The 21210-nt window shown below is 42.1% G+C and overlaps 1 protein-coding gene and 1 non-coding gene across 4 annotated transcripts in view; both read left to right on the top strand.

Moving 5' to 3' along the window:
- The window catches only part of KLHL28 (kelch like family member 28), a 93852-nt gene that overhangs the window by 18365 nt on the left and 54277 nt on the right, over positions 1-21210 (top strand). For all 3 annotated transcript variants that reach the window (XM_069208624.1, XM_069208623.1, XM_069208625.1), the window contains one exon: positions 950-1393. In XM_069208624.1, coding sequence (XP_069064725.1) covers positions 950-1393 — 444 coding nt within the window. The remainder of the gene's footprint in view (positions 1-949; positions 1394-21210) is intronic.
- On the top strand, positions 3199-3314 carry LOC138260559 (U5 spliceosomal RNA). Its single transcript, XR_011198871.1, has one exon. It is a non-coding gene; the product is annotated as a U5 spliceosomal RNA (small nuclear RNA).

A 21210-nucleotide genomic window follows, 5' to 3' on the forward strand; every position in this document is an offset into this window, starting at 1 on the left:
AATACTTTCACATAGCTATACCATATAGCTAGAAAAACCCTACACGGAGATTGAGCAGACAGTGAGTTGGGTGCAGAGAGGGGAGGAGGGAGAGGGACCCATCGGGTTATCATTCCCACTGCTCCATCCATAACAACCAACATACCTGCTTTGAGTGGATTATCAATGGCAATGGTGCCTCTATGAACTTCCCTGTGCTCATGGCCGTGTTGTCAATTGGCATGATATTTTGTCAACATTATGGACACGGATGTGCTGAGTCATAGATGACTGTAATCCCATCTCTTTGTGTGTCTGTCTCCTTTCATCTTACTCATCTTCTCCATGGCTCTGGACTCTTCTTATTGTCCTGGAGGTGCATTTGTTGTCCTCTGCTCTCCTCTGTGTTTCTTGGTGATGATCTCTCTCTTGTTCGGTCTCCATGCAGGAAGCACTCTTAAGTGTTGTGGCTGTTCTTGTTCCCAAGATGGTGTTTTTTTTGTCACAAAATTGCATATTTATATCTTTCTTTTATGACTGACAGCTCATTGTTTTCAGATGATTTTCCCAGAGAAGATCCTTGTTCAGAAATATAAGCAGAGTCCAACAATTGACCTTTTTCCTCGCAAGGGAAAATTCTCTAAAATGAAAAGCTGTAATCTGCTGCAGAAGTCTGTAACTCATGGCAGACCGATGACAACATCTTGGTTTTCCATCAGGACCCTTGCAGCTGTGGTATGGCCACCGCAAAGCAGAATTAATAAAAACCCTTTTCTTTGCTGTAGTGCAGATGCCAGCTCAAGTGCCATACAAACTATCTGGCAGTCTGTGTGTGCCCTGTGGACTGTGCCTTGAGTGTTTACATTTTAAAGAGTGGAATGCCAAGGGATGAATGTAAATGTTCATTGTGGGATCCAGTTACTGATTTTAATCGGGTTTCTTGTGTTTTTTATTTTGTTTTGTTTTGCAGTGTGGAAATGTACTTTCCTCAGAATGACAAGTGGATGGGACTGGCACCACTCAGCATTCCACGATTTGAATTAGGAATTTGTGCCCTGGACCAGAAAGTGTATGTTGTCGGTGGCATTGCCACTCACAGTCGACAAGGCATCACCTACAAAAACCACGAGAACACTGTGGAGAGTTGGGATCCTGATACAAATACATGGACGTCCCTTAAGAGGATGACTGAGAGTAGAAGTACTCTGGGAGTAGTGGTTTTAGCTGGAGAGCTATATGCCTTAGGAGGATATGATGGTCAGTCCTACTTGCAGTCTGTTGAAAAATATATTCCAAAGGTCAAAGAATGGCAACCTGTTGCACCAATGATTAAAACAAGAAGCTGCTTTGCTGCTGCTGTGTTGGATGGAATGATCTATGCGATTGGCGGTTATGGTCCAGCTCATATGAACAGGTAAGCATTTTTCTAAGGTAGAACACTGCAGACCAGGGAAGGAAAGCTTTCTTGCTCGACCTTTCTACACCGCTATAAGATGTGCACGTGCAAGATTCCCCTGGGGTCATTCGCCGTCTAATAAAAGTTTCCATCAAGGTCATTACGCGCCCTCTCTGGGTCTAATTAGCTATTTCTTGAGCAGTGTCAACATGTGCAAGCAGTAGGGGAATTGTTTATTTTTTTCTCTTTGCATTGCCACCTGAGATCTGTATCCCCTAATTGTCCTGAAACAATGAACTGGTCCCACATCAGTTCTGCTTGCCAGCAAAGTCACACTGAATGCTCATGATCACTTTGTTTGTGATATTCAGATGTGTTGATAGCGGGGTTTCAGGATTAGTACCATTTATGCAGTGGATTATTTGGGAGTAAGTGTGAATGGATTCAATCCCATTTTGTCATGCCAGTAACTTGGGATATTTAGGAACCTAAGACAGATGTGCCTTACCGAGTGCCAAGCTCCCAAGCTCCATTGGACATGTTTTATTTCTCACCTACCAGACACCACTAGGCATCGAAATACCTGAGGGCTTAACAAGAACATTACATCCCAACCTATTGCTCACCATTGGTTGGCTCTGTTGCCCCTTTCAATTGCTACTGTCCCTCTAATTTGCTTGATGGCTTGTCTTCCTCTTCTTGTTAGTCCCTCTTTACTATCCTTTTGATTGGCTGACACATATCCTTCCATTCCTCACTTTTAGGGAACTTTGTTTTCTGTTTGATGAAGCACTATGAGTTTTCCTGTTCTTTCGTTTTTGTGGTTCTCTCCCCTGCTAAATATCCACCCACTTGTTGCTTTCCCCCTCGTGTTGCTCTCTCTCCCTTGTGTGTTTCTCTCCGCTGTATCCTCTGACACTGTGTTGCTTTTTAGGTCGAGTTTGCAAGCGTCCTGGCCTGCTGCAGTCTCTCTGTGGACTTTTATCCACGCCCACCGCACGCCCATCACTATTGCGCGTTCATGGGCTTGCCTTTCAAAAATCCTTTGTTATCATTGATAAATGCTTCACATTTGTCCGTCCTTGGGGCAGTTTTGTTACTGCCTTGGCCATCAATCCTGTTATATGGAAAATTGCACTTTTGCCAATACGTTTGACTGCGAGCGTTTTTTTTTGGTCTTGGTACTTTTGTGTCTCTCTGCACTGATGCTCATGACTGTGGCGCTTTGAATTGGCTTGCTTATGTCAACTGCTTTACTTTTCATTTTCAATTTATGTAGCAAGAAAAGTCCAGTTAGGAATTTAAAATGCTAATAGCTCTAACTTGTTCCTCTTTGCCAATACTTGTATTATTAGAGCAGCTGATATAGCCTTACAGGCTTCAAGTACAAAACACACTGGCTCATTCATTGTCTCAGAAAGAATAGCAATGAACCAAGGAACATGCTTTGATGTAGGCAGATAAAAATCCTCTTCTTGGGTGCCACCAGTCCTCTCAAAAGCCTGTGTGAGGCACCATTCACAATGTGCAGAGTTAAAGGAGTCGACATTACGACTTGAGCAGAGAAACTATTGTGGTGCAGCCTTTCCTGTCACGTGACCTACGACTATATTTACGTATCCGTAATTCCATGTCCTTCTGAGTCCTCCTGTTGTTTATTTTTTTGTGGCAACAAGTGTTTTATTAATGTACCCGATTACAACAATTATTATACATTGGTTGTATTTTAAAGGGTTTTCTAAGATGAACATAGTAAACTAAATGACCCTGGCAGTCTATGGAAAAGTGTTTCCTGGCGCCACAGGCAGCGGCAATGACATGTATACTCTGGTTTCTCTTCAAACCAAATAAATATTTTGTCTTTTACTAAAGATTTCCGTGGAGATCAACATTTTAAGAGTTTAATTACATTTTTGAAAGCCCTGCCAAGTGCAGGGTTACCCTTAATTAGTAAAGAAAAGTATAACTATGTAGTAGACAGATTGATTATTTGCTGGTTCCTCAAGTGCAACAACATTCTTTTGTTATCCATTGACGGATGCGCTTTTGGGGAGTGATTCTTACTGTGACACGGTTAACCTATAGCCCTATTACATGACCTATAAGAAGGATGTGTGCTGCACAAAAAACTCAATATCATCCGAAAGGATCTACTACCATGTGGGAAGCAGGGATATATAACAACAGGTAAGGAAGGATCAATTGGTAAATGAAACACGTAACTGTATCCAATCTGGGTTTTATTTCTAGATAGGCTTTTGCTTCTTCTTTCTCATTGATTCATTGATTATTGAGATTTTATTCAAATCCCCTCTGTGACTTAATTGTAAAGATGTGTTAAAGTATACATTTACAAACATATGTAAGATGTACGTATATTTATATCATGCCATGGTCTAATGGCCGACTTTGAAACTGGTGAATAATGTTCGAATCCAGCACAGTTAACCTCTTGTGATCCTGGGAAAATCACTTAATCAACCCTTGCCTAAAAATCACAAGCAATAGCAAAGCCTATAGGTCGGACTTATGCAAGATCTATTGGCTTTGTCTATGGTGCTGCTTAGCCATGTACAGCAGCGTAGCTGCTATGCAACATGGCTGAAAATAAAATAAAATTGAAAAAGTGCAATGGCGCGGTCAACGCTTGCTCCATTATAGCACTTTTAAATTTTTAATTTTTATTTTGAACCATGCTGCACAGCAGCTGCACAGCTGTACAGCATGGCAAGAAAGATTGGCAAAGCCAGTGGATGTTGCATAGGTGAGACCTATTGGTTTCATCAAATCTTTGGGAAAAAGTGATATGATGAGGATAGCGCTGGACGTGTCTAACATTATTCATTAGGGTAAGCATGAAAGCGCTTTGACCTGTTGTAATCTATCTGTGGGCTTTTAACCACACCCATCACTATCACTCGTTTATGGTCTTGCCTTTCAAAAATCCTTTGCCATCATTGGGAAATGCTTTGTTTGTCCCTCCTTGGGGTGGTTTTGTTACCGCCTTGGACACAACTCTTTTACCTGGTTAATTGCACGTTTGACTGTGAGCAAACTTCTTTTTCCTTTTGTGTTTCTCCTTCATGCTCATGGCCACTGCAGTGCTTTGAATCAGCTCGCGTATGTCAACTGTTTTACTTTTCATTTTCAATTTATGTGACAAGAAAAGTCTAGTTAGGGATTTACAACGCTAATAGCTCTAACTCGAGCAAAGTCGAGACCCATTGTGTTGCAAATGCTTGTTCCCTGTAGTGCTTCCCCCATCCCTTGTGTTGCAAATTCCTTCACGGGCAATCTTTACCTCTTATTTTATTTCCCTGCACACACCATGTTGCTTTCTTCCCCACTCCTTTGTAGATTTGTCACCCTGTGGCCTTTTTGTTTTTAAATGTATTTAAATTCTCTTTTTTAATTTTTTTTTTTATTGAAGGGCCAGGCAGCAAATTGCTGCTGGTTGTTCTGCCTTCAAAGCGCTTTCATGCTAGTTTATTTATTCTTTAATCGATCCACATCATGCATATATTGTGCACGAGTATGCTACCATATGCCTGCCTAGGAAATGAAGCTGTTGTGTCGTAGCACTTTTCTTTTTTCTAATGCTGCTCAGAATCTTCAAAAAGTCCTTTTACTGATGCTACGCAACATCGACAAACAGTTTTGGTGAAGCCAATATGTTCAAAAGGCCAGACCTATTGACTTTGTCAGTGCTTGTTTCTGTTAGGTGTAGTGGTGCTACTTAGAACCATTGTGAGGTAATACATTTCTAGCAGTACCAGGAAGGGCTAATAAGGCAGACTGACTGAAGTACCAATCCCTTATTTTTACAACAAGGCAAAATAAAGCTTGTAGCACTGCTAATTCTCGACGCTTATTACAGCTCACCTTGGTGAAAACAGGGCAGCTACTTGTTTGAAGCAAGTGAATGAACACATTGGAATGGGTGACATCGCCTCAGTGGAGGGCCCCTTCTACAAACGTTTGAGGCACAGTTCGCTAGAGGATGCTTCAGCAATGATATTTTTGGGGGGTGGGTGGAGAGAACTAGGGTGCTAATCTCCATCATACAAGAAGAAAGTTAACACTTTTATTTCAGTAGCTTTATAGATTGGGCACTGTCATTTTAACTCACATTACTTTCCTCCTTCATCTGTTTGTTTCTCTGCTTTATCGGCTGCCTCTTTTTCAGCTTGTGCAGCTCATATTTTCTTCCCAAGGGCTGAAAAATCAACAGCTTGAAGACAGGCCAATGGATTGAATACTTAATATAGTTCCTTGACTCACAAGGTCAATTCTCTACTTTGATTTCTTAAAGTAGGAGTAAAATGTATATTTCAAGTACAGCTATTTTAATTTGTCAAACATACTTAATTAAACTAAAAGTGGTGCTGGTGGTGGTTGCACTAAAAGTCCCACCACCCAGTGATCCCACATACCTACTAATAAACCCAGTGCCTCACATGCTTGTCTGAGTTTATCCTAATTGACAGAAAAGGGTAAAAATGCTGACCATATGAATTCATTGTACAGTCCATGTGTCAGGGGTTTGGCCTGTTCAATTATACAATTTGTATTATGTGGCGTATTGGATGATGGGCCATATGCCAAATGTTCTGGAGTTTCTGTCACAGAATAGTGAAAAGAATTAGATGTTTTTACCCATACTGAGACAGTTGTGAATATTCTGGGAAATGTAAACATGCTAGGTTTCATGCATGCCACATCACCCTGCTTTGTCCTGCTTTGTCCTGGATCGCTACTTTCGAGAAAGGTATGGGGTTGGTAGCTGTCTCTGGGTGTTAGCCAACCACTGCAGCTGATTACTGCAGACATCCCCTATAGAAGTTCCCCATCAAACCAATCTTTGCTGATCCCTGTTCAAACCTGTGAAAACCAATGCGTGCCTGGTACATCCATACCTAGGAAATCAGGGGACCACAGATGTGGATATACCATGTTCTGGAGACAAAAATGCTGGAAATCTGCCAGAGGTAATCACTTTGGTTCTGCCAGCCAACCGGGACGAGGGATGCCTGGTACCAAGTGATAGAAACATTAGGATAAGTAGATGTTAAAAATATGTGGTATCTTTCTACTCAGTCTAAGAGTAATACTTGCAACCAACAGATAAGTACCCTAAACTGGCATTTCTTTCTCAATTGCTTTCTAAATTTGCTGAAGTCATTCCACCTAGTTTATCACCTGTGGGTATCCTGAACTTCTAGAAATCCTATACATGTTTGGTCACCCCACACTACAGAGAGCCTGTGGAGCAAAGTTGACATTCAGGCCTTTGCAGAGAGATGTTTCTGTGCAAGGAAGCATAAAGCTAATTGCCATGTTTTGGTAAAACAGAGATCTGTTGAATATCATGTTCTGCATGTTCTACTTGCCAGCCAGTTAGGGTAAAGGAGACCTCTCTTGCACCAATATATACTTAGAATTATAAAGGATATAGCTGTTGTTAGAAATGGGGTCTTTGGTTGGCAGTCAGGTTTCCCCCTGTCCAAACAAGGACCCTTACTCTAGTCAGGGTAAAGGAGAATCACACTCAGTTAACCCCCGCTCGCCCCCTTGGTAGCTTGGCACAAGCAGGCAGGCTAAACTTCAGAGTCTTGGTGTAAAGTATTTGTACCAACGCACACAGTAACTCAGTGAAACCGCTACAAAATGACACAACACAGGTTTAGAAAAATAGGTAAATATTTATCTAAAGAAAGCAAGACCAAAACGACAAAATCCATCATACACAAGTCAAGTTATTAATTTTAAAAGCAAAAGAGTCCTAAATCCTTTAGTAACCAGTAAAAACACTTAGAGTTGAAAAGTACCTGGGTAAAGTCAAAATAACACGCCCAGGCGTTGAAAAAGGTTAGCGATGCGTCGATTTCTCACCCGCAAGCGAGACCGCGCGTTGTTTCTCCTTCTCCGGTCGGGTTGGCGTGTCTTGTTTTTTCTCTCCGCAGGAGAGCGATGCATCAATCCAGGGAAGTACACGGGTCCGGGCTGGCTTTGTGTCGTTTTTCTGCACCCAGCAAGGTTTACGCCGAAAATCATGCCGCACGGTATCAGCAAAACCATGCAGTGTGGGTCGCGATGTTATCAGCCTCCGTCAGCGGGTGTTGCACGTTGTTTCTCCAGCTGCGTGCGTCGATCTTCCAGCTGCAATGCTGGTGGAGCGTGGTTTTTCAGCCGCGTCTCAGAAGATGCGTCTATTTTCCCCGCACGGCAGTCTGTGTGTGGATTTTCAGTCTTGGTCTGCCAGCCTCACCTTCCAAGGCCCCAGGAACTGGATAGGGCACCACTTGTCAGGGCAGGAGTCTCAGCAAAGAGTCCATGTGCTGGCAGGAGAAGTCTTTGATGGCCCTAAGACTTCAACAACAGGAGAAAAGCTCAGGACAAGCCCTTGGAGATTTCTTCACCAGCAGGAATGCACAACAAAGTCCAGTCTTGGTCCCCTTGCACAGGCAGAAGCAGGGCAACTTCAGGATAGCACCTCAAAGCAGAGTCACAGACAGGGCAGCACTTCTCTTCAGCTCTTCTCCAGGCAGAGTTTCCTCTTGATTTCCAGAAGTGATCTAAAGTCTGTGGTTTTGGGATCTCTTCTAATACCCATTTGGCCTTTGAAGTAGGCTTACTTCAAAGGGAAGTCTCTCTTGTTTGTGAAATCCTGCCTTGCCCAGGACAGGCCCCAGACACACACCAGGGTGTTGGAGACTGTATTGTGTGAGGGCAGGCACAGCCCTTTCAGGTGTAAGTGACCACCCCTCCCCTCCCTCCTAGCACAGATGGCTCATCAGGATATGCAGGCTACACCCCAACTCCCTTTGTGTCACTTGTCTAGAGAGAGGTGCAAACAGCCCAACTGTCAAACTGACCCAGACAGGGAATCCACAAACGGGCAGAGTCGCAGAATGGTTTAAACCAGAAAATGCCCACTTTCTAAAAGTGGCATTTTCATACACACAATTGTAAAACCAACTTTACTAAAGTATGTATTTTTAAATTGTGAGTTCAGAGACTCCCAAAGGGAATCTGCGCCTTAATCATATTTAAAGGCAGCCCCCATGTTAACCTATGAGAGGAATAGGCCTTGCAACAGTGAAAACCGAATTTGGCAGTATTTCACTGTAAGGACATATAAAACACATTAGTATATGTCCTACCTTAAACATATACTGCACCCTGCCCATGGGGCTACCTAGGGCCTACTTTAGTGGTGTCTTACATGTACGAAAAGGGAAGGTTTAGGCCTGGCAAGTGGGTACACTTGCCAAGTCAAGTTGGCAGTTAAAACTGCACAGACAGACACTGCAGTGGTAGTTCTGAGGCATGTTTACAGGGCTACTAATGTGGGTGGCACAACCAGTGCTGCAGGCCCACTAGTAGTGTTTGATTCACAGGCCTTGGGCACCTCTAGTGCACTGTACTAGGGACTTACCAGTAAATCAAACATGCCAATCATGGAAAGCCAATTACATACACATTTTATATAGTAGCACTTGCACTTTAGCAATAGATAGCAGTGGTAAAGTGCCCAGAGTCACACAAACAGCAAAAACAGAGTCCAGCACACATCAGCAACCTGGGAAACAGAGGCACAAAGTTAGGGGAGACCACGCCAAGGATGCCAAGTCTAGCAGCTGTTATACTATTGCTGTAGGCCTTAGTTTGAGATGTCATCAGATGCTTCATAAACTGTGATTCAGCAACAATTTGGTGATCTTCGCTACTGTTATATCATGGATTTTGAAAACTACATTCTTTTAGGAAAACTCACAAATAACTGGCATGGCTGGATTTCAGACATTCTATGCAATATTTACACAGTACCCTTCCCGGATTAAGTTTTGCCCATTTGAGTAGTCAGTCAACATTATTTGGAAAAATACCATAAATGTTCCATTGAAAACATACAAATTCAAATCTGAATACAATCAGCTTATACATACAGAAACAGCTCATTCAGTACTATCAGGACAGACAAAACTATTTAAAATCAGCTCATATCAACATACCAAGTCCAATGATCTCCAAATAAATAAATTAAAACATGCAGATATTCATCATAGTACTAATTCATACATTTTCCTCACTGCTAAAACTGTATGTATAAAATGTAATACTGTACATCTTATTTCTTGTCTCAGTATGTTGTAACTATATTATACCTTGCTTATAACATCTAATAATGGATGCCTACAGGATTGGGACTAAAAACCGTTCCGTAAAGTACTATATAAATTGCAAAATAATATAAGATAAGTAGTACTATGCCGATTCGAGTTGTCACGGGGACATTTTGGCAGGCTTACAAACCAGCCTCCCTAATGAGGGAAGGTTACCAGGAAATGCAGAGTGCTAAGGCGAAAGGAGGTCTAGGAGGCTATACTTGGCATGTATTGAGATTGTGGTGTCCTCTCCTTTGAACACTGTTTTAAGAATAAACATGTAATCCTAAAATTGTTATTTTTATCAATCAACTCAGGATTGGAGAATTATTCTGGGATGCCAAGCTCTGACACAGACTGTTTGGTATAAGCAAGCCAAGGGATTTATAGTGCATTATTCAGCTTCAGGCAATCTTTTAATACTAGTCTTACAAATGTTGTCTCTGATGAAAGACAAATTTTAATCCATAGAAATAGAGGGGCTAATTTTATGGTGTCCAATATGTTACCCCAATTTCAGTGTAACAAATGTGGGTGGCTGTGCTCTTGGGTACCAAGAGGAGTCTACCTAAAAAACATTTTCTGCTCTTTGAAGAGTACCAGAATTAGAGGACCCTGTGTACCTGCCCCATATAGAACTACTGGAATGCTTTCACTGCTATATAACTGCAGTGTCACCGTCTGGGTCTGTTTCTGAGCTTGTTGACAAAATGAAAAATCACTTTGGTCACCCTTACAAATTGCCGTGTTCTTTCATATTTCAGATGCCCCTACGGCAACAAATTGTCAAACTTAATTGCGAAATAATTAAATGCTCCGATTACAATATGACATGGATTTCGTATTTTTCGGTCCACTCATCATAATAAAGGATTTGCTAACATTTATGTTTAAATCAAGATTACTCATACAAGTCATAAAAGCGTCTAACAAAATCTGGAGAGTGTTTGCAGTTCTAGCTGAAAGTACTGTATCATCGGCATATAGCAAGGTTAGCATTAGACATTTCGAACCTGGAGCACCAAGTTGAACAAGAAAGGATTCCAAACCATTAGTGTACAATAAAAAACAGGAATGAGGCTAGGATACAGCCTTAGCGTACGCAATGCTGATACTTGGTGGGGCTTACTTTCTCTATTTGGACCATATCTAATTCTGACTACAGTATCCATATGTAGTTTCTTCAATAGGATAATGATGGCATCTACCACTCCCATGAATTCTAAAATAGCCTATAGCTTGGAACGAGTTACATTGTCAAAGGCACAAGAGAGGTCCATAAATGCCATATGTATTGAACCTCTCCCGGCTTTGACATACTACCCTATTATTAAGGAGCTGGGTTCGAAAAATCCACTCGACCACTCACATTGGCGAGTCTTATTTGACCAGGTCGAGCTACTTCTAATACTTACTCAACCCTTCTGGCAAGTTGACACTGAACAGATGTTCTTTTCAGTTGAAAAGTGGAGGGGCAATAAAAGATGCCTTAAAATATTGTTCTTTTGTCACATTTGCTCTGTGTTCAGAGACAGAGGTCAAAAGTCAGTTTTCCTTACAATTAAATTTCTTTCTGACTGCAGAGTTGCAGGACTTTGTAAGGTGAATTGTGTGACCTGCTACTTAGAATGTAAAATAAAAGGATATAGGGTGTCAGTTTTTTCCTAATACACAACATTTAAATGACTAGTCAACTGTGCAAACATTTCAAAATATATTTCATTAGTTGTGAAAGTCCTTTTTTTATATTTCTGTGTGATGAAAATAATATTTTAATAGGATGAAGTTGATGTGCAAAGGATTAGCTTTCTGAAACCCAATTTTCAAAGATTAATACACTATATAGTTTTATCAGCAACGCTGCAAGTTAGTCGAGAGGTTTTTAGACATTTCTTGGAAAGTTACTGTGTGTAGATTACAGTATGTTACCACATCATGGTTTAGTAATATATTTATTAAAATTGAGTGTTTAAACAAACTAAGAAACACTCCTGCACTAATGGCAATGTTGTTTGTAAACTAAAAGAAGTCCTAGGTTATGTGGGCTAGACGTCATAGGATGTGGGCTAGATTCTTGTGATGCATGCAGCAAACTTTAGTCTACTTAATCAAACAAAGAGGTTTTTTTGTACTGCAGAAATGCTGAGATCACATTTGAAGGTGCAATCATATGTGAGAGAAGAAAAAGGTGACTGTAAACTATTTGCCTAGGATCCCACAATTTGAGACCCGTTTATAGGTCAAGTACATTACAGTTAGGTCGAGTAGATTATTTAAGTTACTTGACCTGCAGGTCTAGTAAAACTTTTATAATTTTTCGAGCCCTGAGTAGAGATTAGGCCACTGCTTGACTGTACCGATGCTCAGTCGAAAACCACATTGAACCTCTGTTAAAATAGAGCTTCTATTGGCTCAGTCCTCCAGTTTTGTAAGTAATACTCGTTCCATGGCCCATTTAAGTAGGGTGAGGTCATAGTAACACGATCCCTTGACAATACTTTAAGAATGAACACAATCTTCTTTCTGTATTATTGGAAATGGCCCTTTCTGCTGGGTTATCCCCAACATTTTTGCCTCTGATCTCCTGTTTTTGACTGTGTGCTGCATTTTATTTTTGCTGGCTTTAGGACTCTGGGCACTTTACCACTGCTGACCAGTGCTAAAGTACAAGTGATCTCTGTCTAAATTGTATTGATGATTGGTTTATCCATGATTGGCATATTTGATTTACTAGTAGGTCCCTAGTATGGTGCACCGTGTGGGCCCACGGCCTGTAAATAGAATGCTGCCAATGGGCCTGCAGCACTGATTGTGCCACCCACATAAGTAGCTGTGTAAACATGTCTCAGGCCTGCCACTGCAGTGTCTGTGTGGGAAGTTCTAAACTACCATTTTGACCTGGCATGTGCACCCACTTTCCAGACCAAAACCCTCCCTTTTACTACATGTAAGTCACCCCTAAGGTAGGCCCAAGGCAGCCCCATTGCCAGGGTTCAGTGTATTTAAAAGGTAGGACATGTACTTTGTGTGTTTTACCTGTCCTGATAGTGAAATACTGCTCAGTTCCCGGTCTTCTCCAGAGGTTAACATGGGGTTTGTCTTGAAATATCTTCCAAGTGTAATGTCCCTTTGGGAGCAGGTAGAGTTCGGGGTTTGGGGTCTCTGAACTCACAATTTAAAATTACATCTTTTGGTCAAGTTGGTTTTTGAATTGTAGGTTTGAAAATGCCACTTTTAGAAAGTGGGCATTTCTTGCTTAACCATTCTGTGTCTCTGCCTGGCTGTGGAATACATGTCTGGGTTAGGATGACAGTTGTGCTGTTTGTGAATTCTATCTAGACAGCCTCACAAAGGGAGCTGGGGTGTGCCCCGCATTTTCGGATGGGTCTTCCTGAACTAGAGTGGTGGCAGGAGCCAACACTTTCACCTAAAAAGGGCTGTGCCTGTACTCACACAAAGCAGCCTTCAACCCCCTTGAGTGTGTGTAGGGACCAGGAAAGGGAAAGGCAGGGTCTTGTGCACTATAAAGACTACTGTTTGAAACTTGCCTACTTCAAAGACAGAAATGGGTATAAGTACTGGACCTCTGACACTACAAAGTTAGAATCCTTCTTGACTGAGGACATTCTGTGAAGAGGAAGAGCTGGATGCTGTAGGAGGGACTGCCATCCTGCCTGTTGCTTTGCTGGCCTGCTGCTTCTGTCCTGAACGTGAAAGGGCTGGACTTTGCTTTCTACATCCTGGTTCCAAAGGTTCTCCAAGGAATTGGGCTGAGCTTTCCTCCTGTTAAGAAGTCTGAGGGAGATCAAAGACTTCATCTGCCAGCACCTGGCCTCTCTTGCTGAAAGTCCTGACTTGCCAAGTGGTGCCAGATCAGTTCCTGGGCCCTTGGGAGTGTGTTCTGGTTCAACGAAGAAGAAACCAAGCACATCGACTCTAGGGCGACTTTGGAACCAGTGCCACTAATCGACTTCACGCCACTTCCTGCACCGGAGCTGTGGTCCCCCCTGAGCACAATGGCAGCGACCAACACCACTGCAGCGCCTCTGAAGCACTGCCATGGAGTGAGTCCAGAGAGCTGTGTCACGATGTCTGCGGGTCTGTGGTGTGAGCACAACACTGGAAAGTCGACTCCTTGCGACTTGACCTGCCGGATTCATGGACCCCTTACCTTGTCGTAAGGAGCCAACACTTGCCCGCTGACGCTGCATCACCTCCCCTACATCTTTAAGGAACCAACTCTTCACCTCCCCTGCCTTGCATCAAGCAACCAATGCCGTGCCGGCTCCAGCAACGCCTCACCACACTGACTCCATGCAAGGTCTTCGTTGCCTCATCATTTTCCAAGGTACTGTACCTTGTAGTCTATGTGATTCCGTGATCGGCCCTCACTCCCTCGCAAGTAGCTTCGGACTGTTGGAAGCGAGGGGCCTGGCAGCTCCCACCATGATAGCCCCAGTTGAAGCTGTAGTATTTCTAAGTGCTATACTAGGATTTCCTCTTTAAAATGTGTATCTTTACTTGTGTATGTTGGATTTTTGTCGCTTTGGTCTTGTTTTACTCAGATAAATATTGGCTATTTTTCTAAACTGGTGTGGAGAACGTTTGTAGTGTTTCACTGTGTTACTGTGTTACTGTGTGTATGTGTGTGTATACACAAATGCATTACACATTGCCTCTGAGATAAGCCTGAATACTCGTGCCAAGCTGCCAAGCTACCAAGCAGGTGAGCAGGGGTTATCTTAGCTGTGTGGCTCCCTTACCCTGACTAGAGTGAGGGTCCCTACTTGGACAGGGTGCAAACCACTGCCAACTACAGACCCCATTTCTATCAATTATGCTTTCCCTGTTTCCACATACTGCCAATCCTTCCTTTTTCTCTAATTACTTGAAGCTGTTGCAGTCCTGCAGATATGTCTCATGATATGATGCCTCATTGTGCTTCGAAGGCTCTCCGCTCGTATAGGCATTTCACTCACTTAATCTCTGCTATTGACTCTTTTCTGCTCTCTCGTATTTGCAGCAGTGTGTTTAGGCATCAGTTTCTTGGGGGGGGTACAAATTAAGGGTTCTTGGAATGTTTGTCCTTATTTTCTCTCTGACGAATATGCCACCACTCGGCTAATGCCTGTGGAGCATGCGGAGACCCTCCAGAATTAACTAGTTACATTACCTTATTTGGTCCTTCCTGACTACCCTTCCGCAAAACCATAGGCTGGGGTTGCCAGTACTGTTGCTTTAAACCATTTACCTTTGGTGTTCACAGTCTTTATTAAGATATAGCAAATGGTGATTGTCCTCTTAATATTTGTAAGTATACTGCTAAACGACTGGCCCATTGCCTGCCATTCCTGATTGATGATTATTAATCCCTTCCAGTTTAAAAAATATGCCTGGTTTCTTTATAAATAGAAAGGTAATTGCTGATTCACTTTCATGGGGCTCAATAGAATATGTGGGTTGTCCTTCATCATCACATGACAACTAAATTATATTCCATCCTTTTCACACATTTCTGCAGCTGGTAGACTACGGTCAATCATTTTATATTGACCTGCTGATAATTTTTTTTTTTTAAATCACGTTTCTCAACTATGCATATTTTTTAAAATGTCCACTTTGCCCTTCTTTTAATTCCTCAGTCTTTGCAATATTACTATAGTGTAAATAATTCCAGCATCAATTTGCCCTCTGTTGGGATGGACAAAGTTTTCTCTGCATTGCTCAGTGCTAGACAGAAATCATTGTATCAAGATGTGACTCTGTGACCCTTACCTCAGCACGCATTACAATTAAGTCTGCGCTTTGCAGGTGCGTTCTGTGTCCTGAGCAGGACCCCGATGATCACCATCTGAGCCCAGTAATCCTGAATTCTTGAGATTCCTGACAAAGTTCCCACAGTTTGTTGCAGGTAATGAGGATCTCTGGATTTCAGTTCTTTTTGATTTTAATAACAGTCTAGCTTTTTCCACATGCTACTCACACACACGAAAGGCAGATGGCAAATTGGAATAATCACATTTTAGAAGCCTTCTCCTGGATAAGTTGAAGGGATGTGTTGTGAAAGAGAGTCCAGTGTCCAAGGACTTGGGTATCCTAATAGACCTTATAATGTATCTGTGGTGAAAACAGGCTTTTAAAGAAAAGAAAGTTATAGGAACTTCTGTGGAGGTTTTACTGGAAGATAATCCATTGGTTAGTTTGGTGGGTACATGCTGTCAGGGTCCCCGAGTGCAGGCTTTGACTACAGTGTCCACTGTAGTGTTTCACCTAAAGCCTTTAGGGTTTCCCCTAGACATTCTCATCTATCTCTAGGGCACCTAGGTCCTCTGTCCCAAGGATCGCAACATTTGGTAAGCTAGAGTTTGCTGAGACCCTGAAATTTGAACTATTGTGACAGGAAGCTAAGGAAGAGAGGGAGGATAGTTGAGAGAAAGAAACTCTGATTAGCCCATCAGAGTGTGGAGGACAGGTAGAACTGGGAAGAGAGGAAGAGTGGGAAGGAGAGGAAGGAAACTGAGATTGGGACTTAGAGAAGTGGCAGGTCCTGGAATCAGAGGAGCTTGGGATAGCAGAAAAAGGTATCAGCTCAGTGGATGATGGCTTATCCCTCCAAATCCAAGGAACCTACTACTAAGATACCAAAAGAACTGCTACTCTGGTATGCCAGGCCCTGAGATTTTAGGTTGTTTCCACAGTTTGAGTTGGTTATAAGGTGCGCAGTCTGAATTAGAAGTCCAAGGCAGTGACTACTGAATCCTCTCCCTTTTGACGTGACTGCCATAAATTTAAGTGTGCCAGAGAATCACAATCTGGCCTATTAATGCATTTGGATGTTCTTTTAAAAAAGGGTTGTAGCCAGTCTGTTAAAACAGGGTTGAAGCCAGTTGAGTACTTGCAAAAGTTCACTTGACTACAGTAAGATGTGTGGTGTTCTGTTTGAGAATTGGATCCATGACATAATGTGTGATTGGAAAGAGTTGGTTAGAAAGATGGAAGTGAGGGATTGCCAGTCCCTAAATCACTTAATGATAGCAGAGCAACACAGGGAAGAGTGAATTTTCCCAGTAAAATGTGTGGCTTGTCTTACTAAGAAAAATCTAGGAAAACCTGCTACTTTGGCTTATAAGTGGTTAGCTAACAGGTTGAACAAGGGTTGTACCAGTAAGGTTTCAAACCAAAAGAGGAGGAGATCTCCCAAAAGAATGGTTCCAGAATGGAAAGAAAGGGTAAGAATGGTTCCCAGTAATTTTGAGTGAGGAAGAAGCTTAAGAAGAAATAAGTTCAGGTCAGAACCAGAAAAAAACTGGAGGGAAAGAGACTCCCTCCCTGTACAAGATGGTAGTTGTTTTTTTAGGTGCCACAGGGAGGGGCATTAAAAAAATGATTGTCCAATTAAGGACCCTTTGCCAGCTGTATCTCCGGTAGGCAGTCTGCTTTCAATTAGAATGTGTACCAGAGAGCCTGGTCAGTCTGATGGGTATCATTGGAAGAAAGGTTCCAGCCCTGAAGGATACTAGTGGCTATCTGAATATGGTTTAGAGGAAATAAATCAAACCTGAAGAGATTCTCCCTGGGTCAGTGGCAATGGCCTGGTAGCCAGTGTGGGTAACTGGATACCTGCCTGCCAGGATTGAAGTAGAAGTCCATGGCAAGATGTCCATGGATGATATCGGGTACGAGAGAAACACAGTACACTGATTGCACCCAGGTGCTTGAAGCCTCTATTACCCGGACAATATATGCTGTGCCAAATAGACCAGTGGCTAAAGATCACCATTAGGAGTTTGTGGTAACACTTAGGGTGAAAGGCCAGGAAACAGTACTGTAGAGAAAACTCTGAGAAGATCAGTCGAGGTGCCTTTCTACCCTGCTCTAAACAGAGAGGAGGAGGAGGAGCACTTGGAGGCAGACCATGTGTTGATTTCTTGGTTGCTGCCACAGCTGCAAAATTTGCTAGCTGCTGCATGACAGGAAGAGTTCCCTTTAGCATATGTAGAGTATCCCACTCTACTGGGCTTACGCAGGGTGGCCCAAGAGCAAGATGCTACTGCTGTGGTTGGCAAACACAGCATTATGTGGGGCTACACACTGCTATAGAAGGAATCAGTGGATCCTACACTTGCAGCCAGCTGCAGATGCACAGGAATTTCCTGTTGTCACTAGCCCATGAAGAAATTTGAATATATCTTCTGGGCATCAAGGAGCCCAGGCTCAAGTTACAACCTTTTGTTGAATTGCACCTTTGTATCCTACTCTTCTCGCTTTTTACGTAGCATTTTGTTTGCCTCCACTGCTGAATTTGCATAATCAGAATGAACGTACTAATTAAGTTGCTTTATTGATATATGGGAAAGAAACTGTAATGTCACCTTTAGGTGATAGTTTTATGCACAGTGTTGCTTAATTTTACATATCCCTAGACATTCCACAGTATTTGACAATAGCTCAGTGGTGTGGAATTTAATAAAATATCTGCTTGTCCATGGGACAGGTTGCTTCATAAATCTGCTTGTCCAGTAAAACAATCTACTTGTACCTTTGGTACCATGCAGTGCGGTGACAAAATATGGCAGCAATTTCATTGTATAAGAGCGCTGTTAATAGCCTCAGATTATGCTTGGGCTAAGAATGGTTTGAATACTAGTAATTTCCTTATTTTGCCACCTTTCCGCAGCTCTACGTACTGGAGCTGGAGGAAGCAGTAAGCAGTTCCAGGGTTGGAATGCCTTTGAGTCTGTGCAAACCTACTAACCTCCATGTTTTAAAGATTTTCACCAGCTCTTCTCTAATCTTTTTCTGTACCGAGAAAGGTTTTTAATTTACTTCTGACAAGGGCAGAAGTGGAAAATCTTCAAGGGATGGGGGAGAAAAGTGGTTGGATGGAAAGTGATCGTGTAAATGCTCAATAGATTTTCACATGAGCAAATCTCCACATGCTTATTTTCTTGTGCTAAACCACAATTCAGATATTTTCTAGAAGTACAATTTCCTGGTCTACTTCTATAAAGTTCTGTGAATTCATGAAAGCCATAATTCTGCACCAGTGCAAAGGAATATACCATGGGTACACTTTTGTGACTTTCTTTAACCAAGACCTTTTTGTTTTTATTAAAATTGTATTTCTCTATCCATCTATTGGCTGGCCATACTGTGAGTGATAGCATTGGGCTGTTCCACAAGAGTCATATTGGCACGCAAAGTAGTTTTGTTCAGTTCCAGGAACTACTGTTGGAATTAGTGCTTTTTGAGACCAAAAGTTTTTTTTTTTTGTTGCAGTTGTGAGAGGCCTGATAGCTTCCACAACAATAACGTTTTGCAATAGCTATGTTAAAACAAGACACACTGACAAAACCAAACACTGTCCACCAGTGGTGGAACGGTTGACTCTGCCAATGCTTGTCTGTTTTCATGTTTCCCATTATCTTGTTGAAACGGGTTACACTGATTTTCCATTAGGAATACTTTTTGGAAATACTAGCATGCATCAACACATTTTAAGAAATGATGCTTCAAAGAAATAGTGCCTAAAATGTCACAGTAATTTAGCAAAATGTTTTCTCCTACTTTCATTTTTTTTCGGAACATTTTATTTTGAAAGCAAAGTCATCAATCTTGCTCATAAGCTTATGCAAGCATTTGCATCCAATCAGAGAGCATTCCGAGAGCATATACATAGCCTCATACTATTAACCTTTTCAAACGTGTCTGTACTTTTTTTTTATTTTTTTTTTTTACTGGAACCACTGCCAGTAGTGCAGTGTGAGCTTGCAACATTTATTTAGAGCACTTATCCTAATAATAAAGGCTTTGCATTAATGAGCCATAAATACAAGTTCGAACAGCATTGACATGTGGACACAAATATTACCTCAACTGCAGACCGTTCTTTACCCTGTAAACTGGTAGCCAAAGATTGTGCTACTGGGGCATTGGGCCTACTTGTCCCAAGGACAAGATGACCATGAAAACTTGTTGTCCTTGACCCCAAACAATATGTCTTTGGCATCAGGCTATAGGAATTCCACACCCCTGATAGCTGCATGAGGTGGTCAAACCTTTTTTTGTCGTCAAAGCTTCCAGAAAATAAAGGTGTCTTTCCCATATTCACTGTGTTCTTAACACTTAGGAAATCATGTAGCAGCAACAGGTGCTTCTTTGAAGGAAAACTAATTGGAGAAAAAAGTTGTGCAGCATAAACAGCCTCCAGGCAGAGGGGATATGCAAAGTGGAGATTTCTTGAGGAACCTGGCACTCACAAAACCAGGACAGGAGTAGACTAGGACCGGATCCAGCAGAAGTTTGGGTCCTGGAGTTGGAACAGGGTTCCAGGAGCTGAACAGGTTTCCACAAGTTTGAACAAGGATTCTGGGAGATAAAGCAAGGATTCTGGAAGACACTGATTGCAGCACCAGACTCTTATTCTACAAGCATCCCAAACTGAGTGACTTCACTTGCTGCTGTCATGAATATGCCTGGAGACGAAGTGATACTTTAGAGTAGACCCAGGCTTGTGAGCTGCAGTGTCCTTCAGCAGAGACCCTCAAATCAAAAGGAGGGGAGAGTTAAGAATTCACCAGGATCATCCCTACTTCCCAACTGAATCATTCCACCATCATGAAAGGGTATGTGTGGCTACTCAACCTAAATGTAATCCCTCCTAATCTAAACAGCCATTTCGTGTTTTTAATAGGACTCCCCCTCAGTTAGGGACATGCTTGGTCATTGAGTCCTCATGTAGGAATTTTCATCCACACAGGCTCTACCTTGTAAACACAAGGGTACTCTTTTGATCTAATGGGAAGGATCCTAAAGTTAAAATTACCTAAGGAGTATTCTAAAGTTTATGTGACAAATTGCTCCTTGGTAAGATTAAAAGAAGCATTGGCTAAGACAATCGATCTCGCCAATGCCTGAGCTTTTGGCGTTGTCAGTGTGGATGTGTTTTACCATTATTGCATGCACTGTCTACTGAGAGCGACGTAGAAGCAAACACATTTTAAGCCTGTGGTTGTGGGCGGGGAGGGGAGGCTGCAGCCCACTGATTGTTAACAACCTGTCTTGAAGAGACAGCGCATGTGGTGTCTAGCTGTGACCTAAATAGGATAGGATGCACAATGAGAGATTGTGCCCACAGTATCAGTGGGTCAACATGTTTCAGCCACCTCGCTGCCTCAGTCTTGTGGTTTTCGTCAAGATTTTCAGAGTGGGATCGTTTGTACTTTCAGGCTTATTTGTCCTTTTTCTTATCAGTATAATAAACTACCAATCTTTTGGTGATCAGTCATCCACGTGTGCTGGCCATTGATACAGACATACATACAAATACAGACCTATATTGGGGTCTCACCCATGTTTGTTGTACATTGAGGCATCTGTAGATTTAAGAGAAACAGGTTGGGAGGTGCCACACATACCCTGTGCTATTGTGTAACTGCAAAGTCCATGGGATATACTCATTCATAAACATATCACAGTAAAACCCATATATGCCACATATTCCACAGATTTTGAAGAGGGAAAGAAAAGAAAAGCATGCCACACAGAAAACTAGAACTGTGCCAAAAAAGAAAACATCACCCATACAATTATCAGTATTGTTAATCTCTCATGTGATAGGCACAACACGCTCCCAGATAGCCCTTGTTACTCAGAATTCTGGTTTAC

Source organism: Pleurodeles waltl, chromosome 9 (assembly GCF_031143425.1).
Source record: "Pleurodeles waltl isolate 20211129_DDA chromosome 9, aPleWal1.hap1.20221129, whole genome shotgun sequence".
In the NCBI taxonomy this organism is placed as follows: domain Eukaryota; kingdom Metazoa; phylum Chordata; class Amphibia; order Caudata; family Salamandridae; genus Pleurodeles; species Pleurodeles waltl.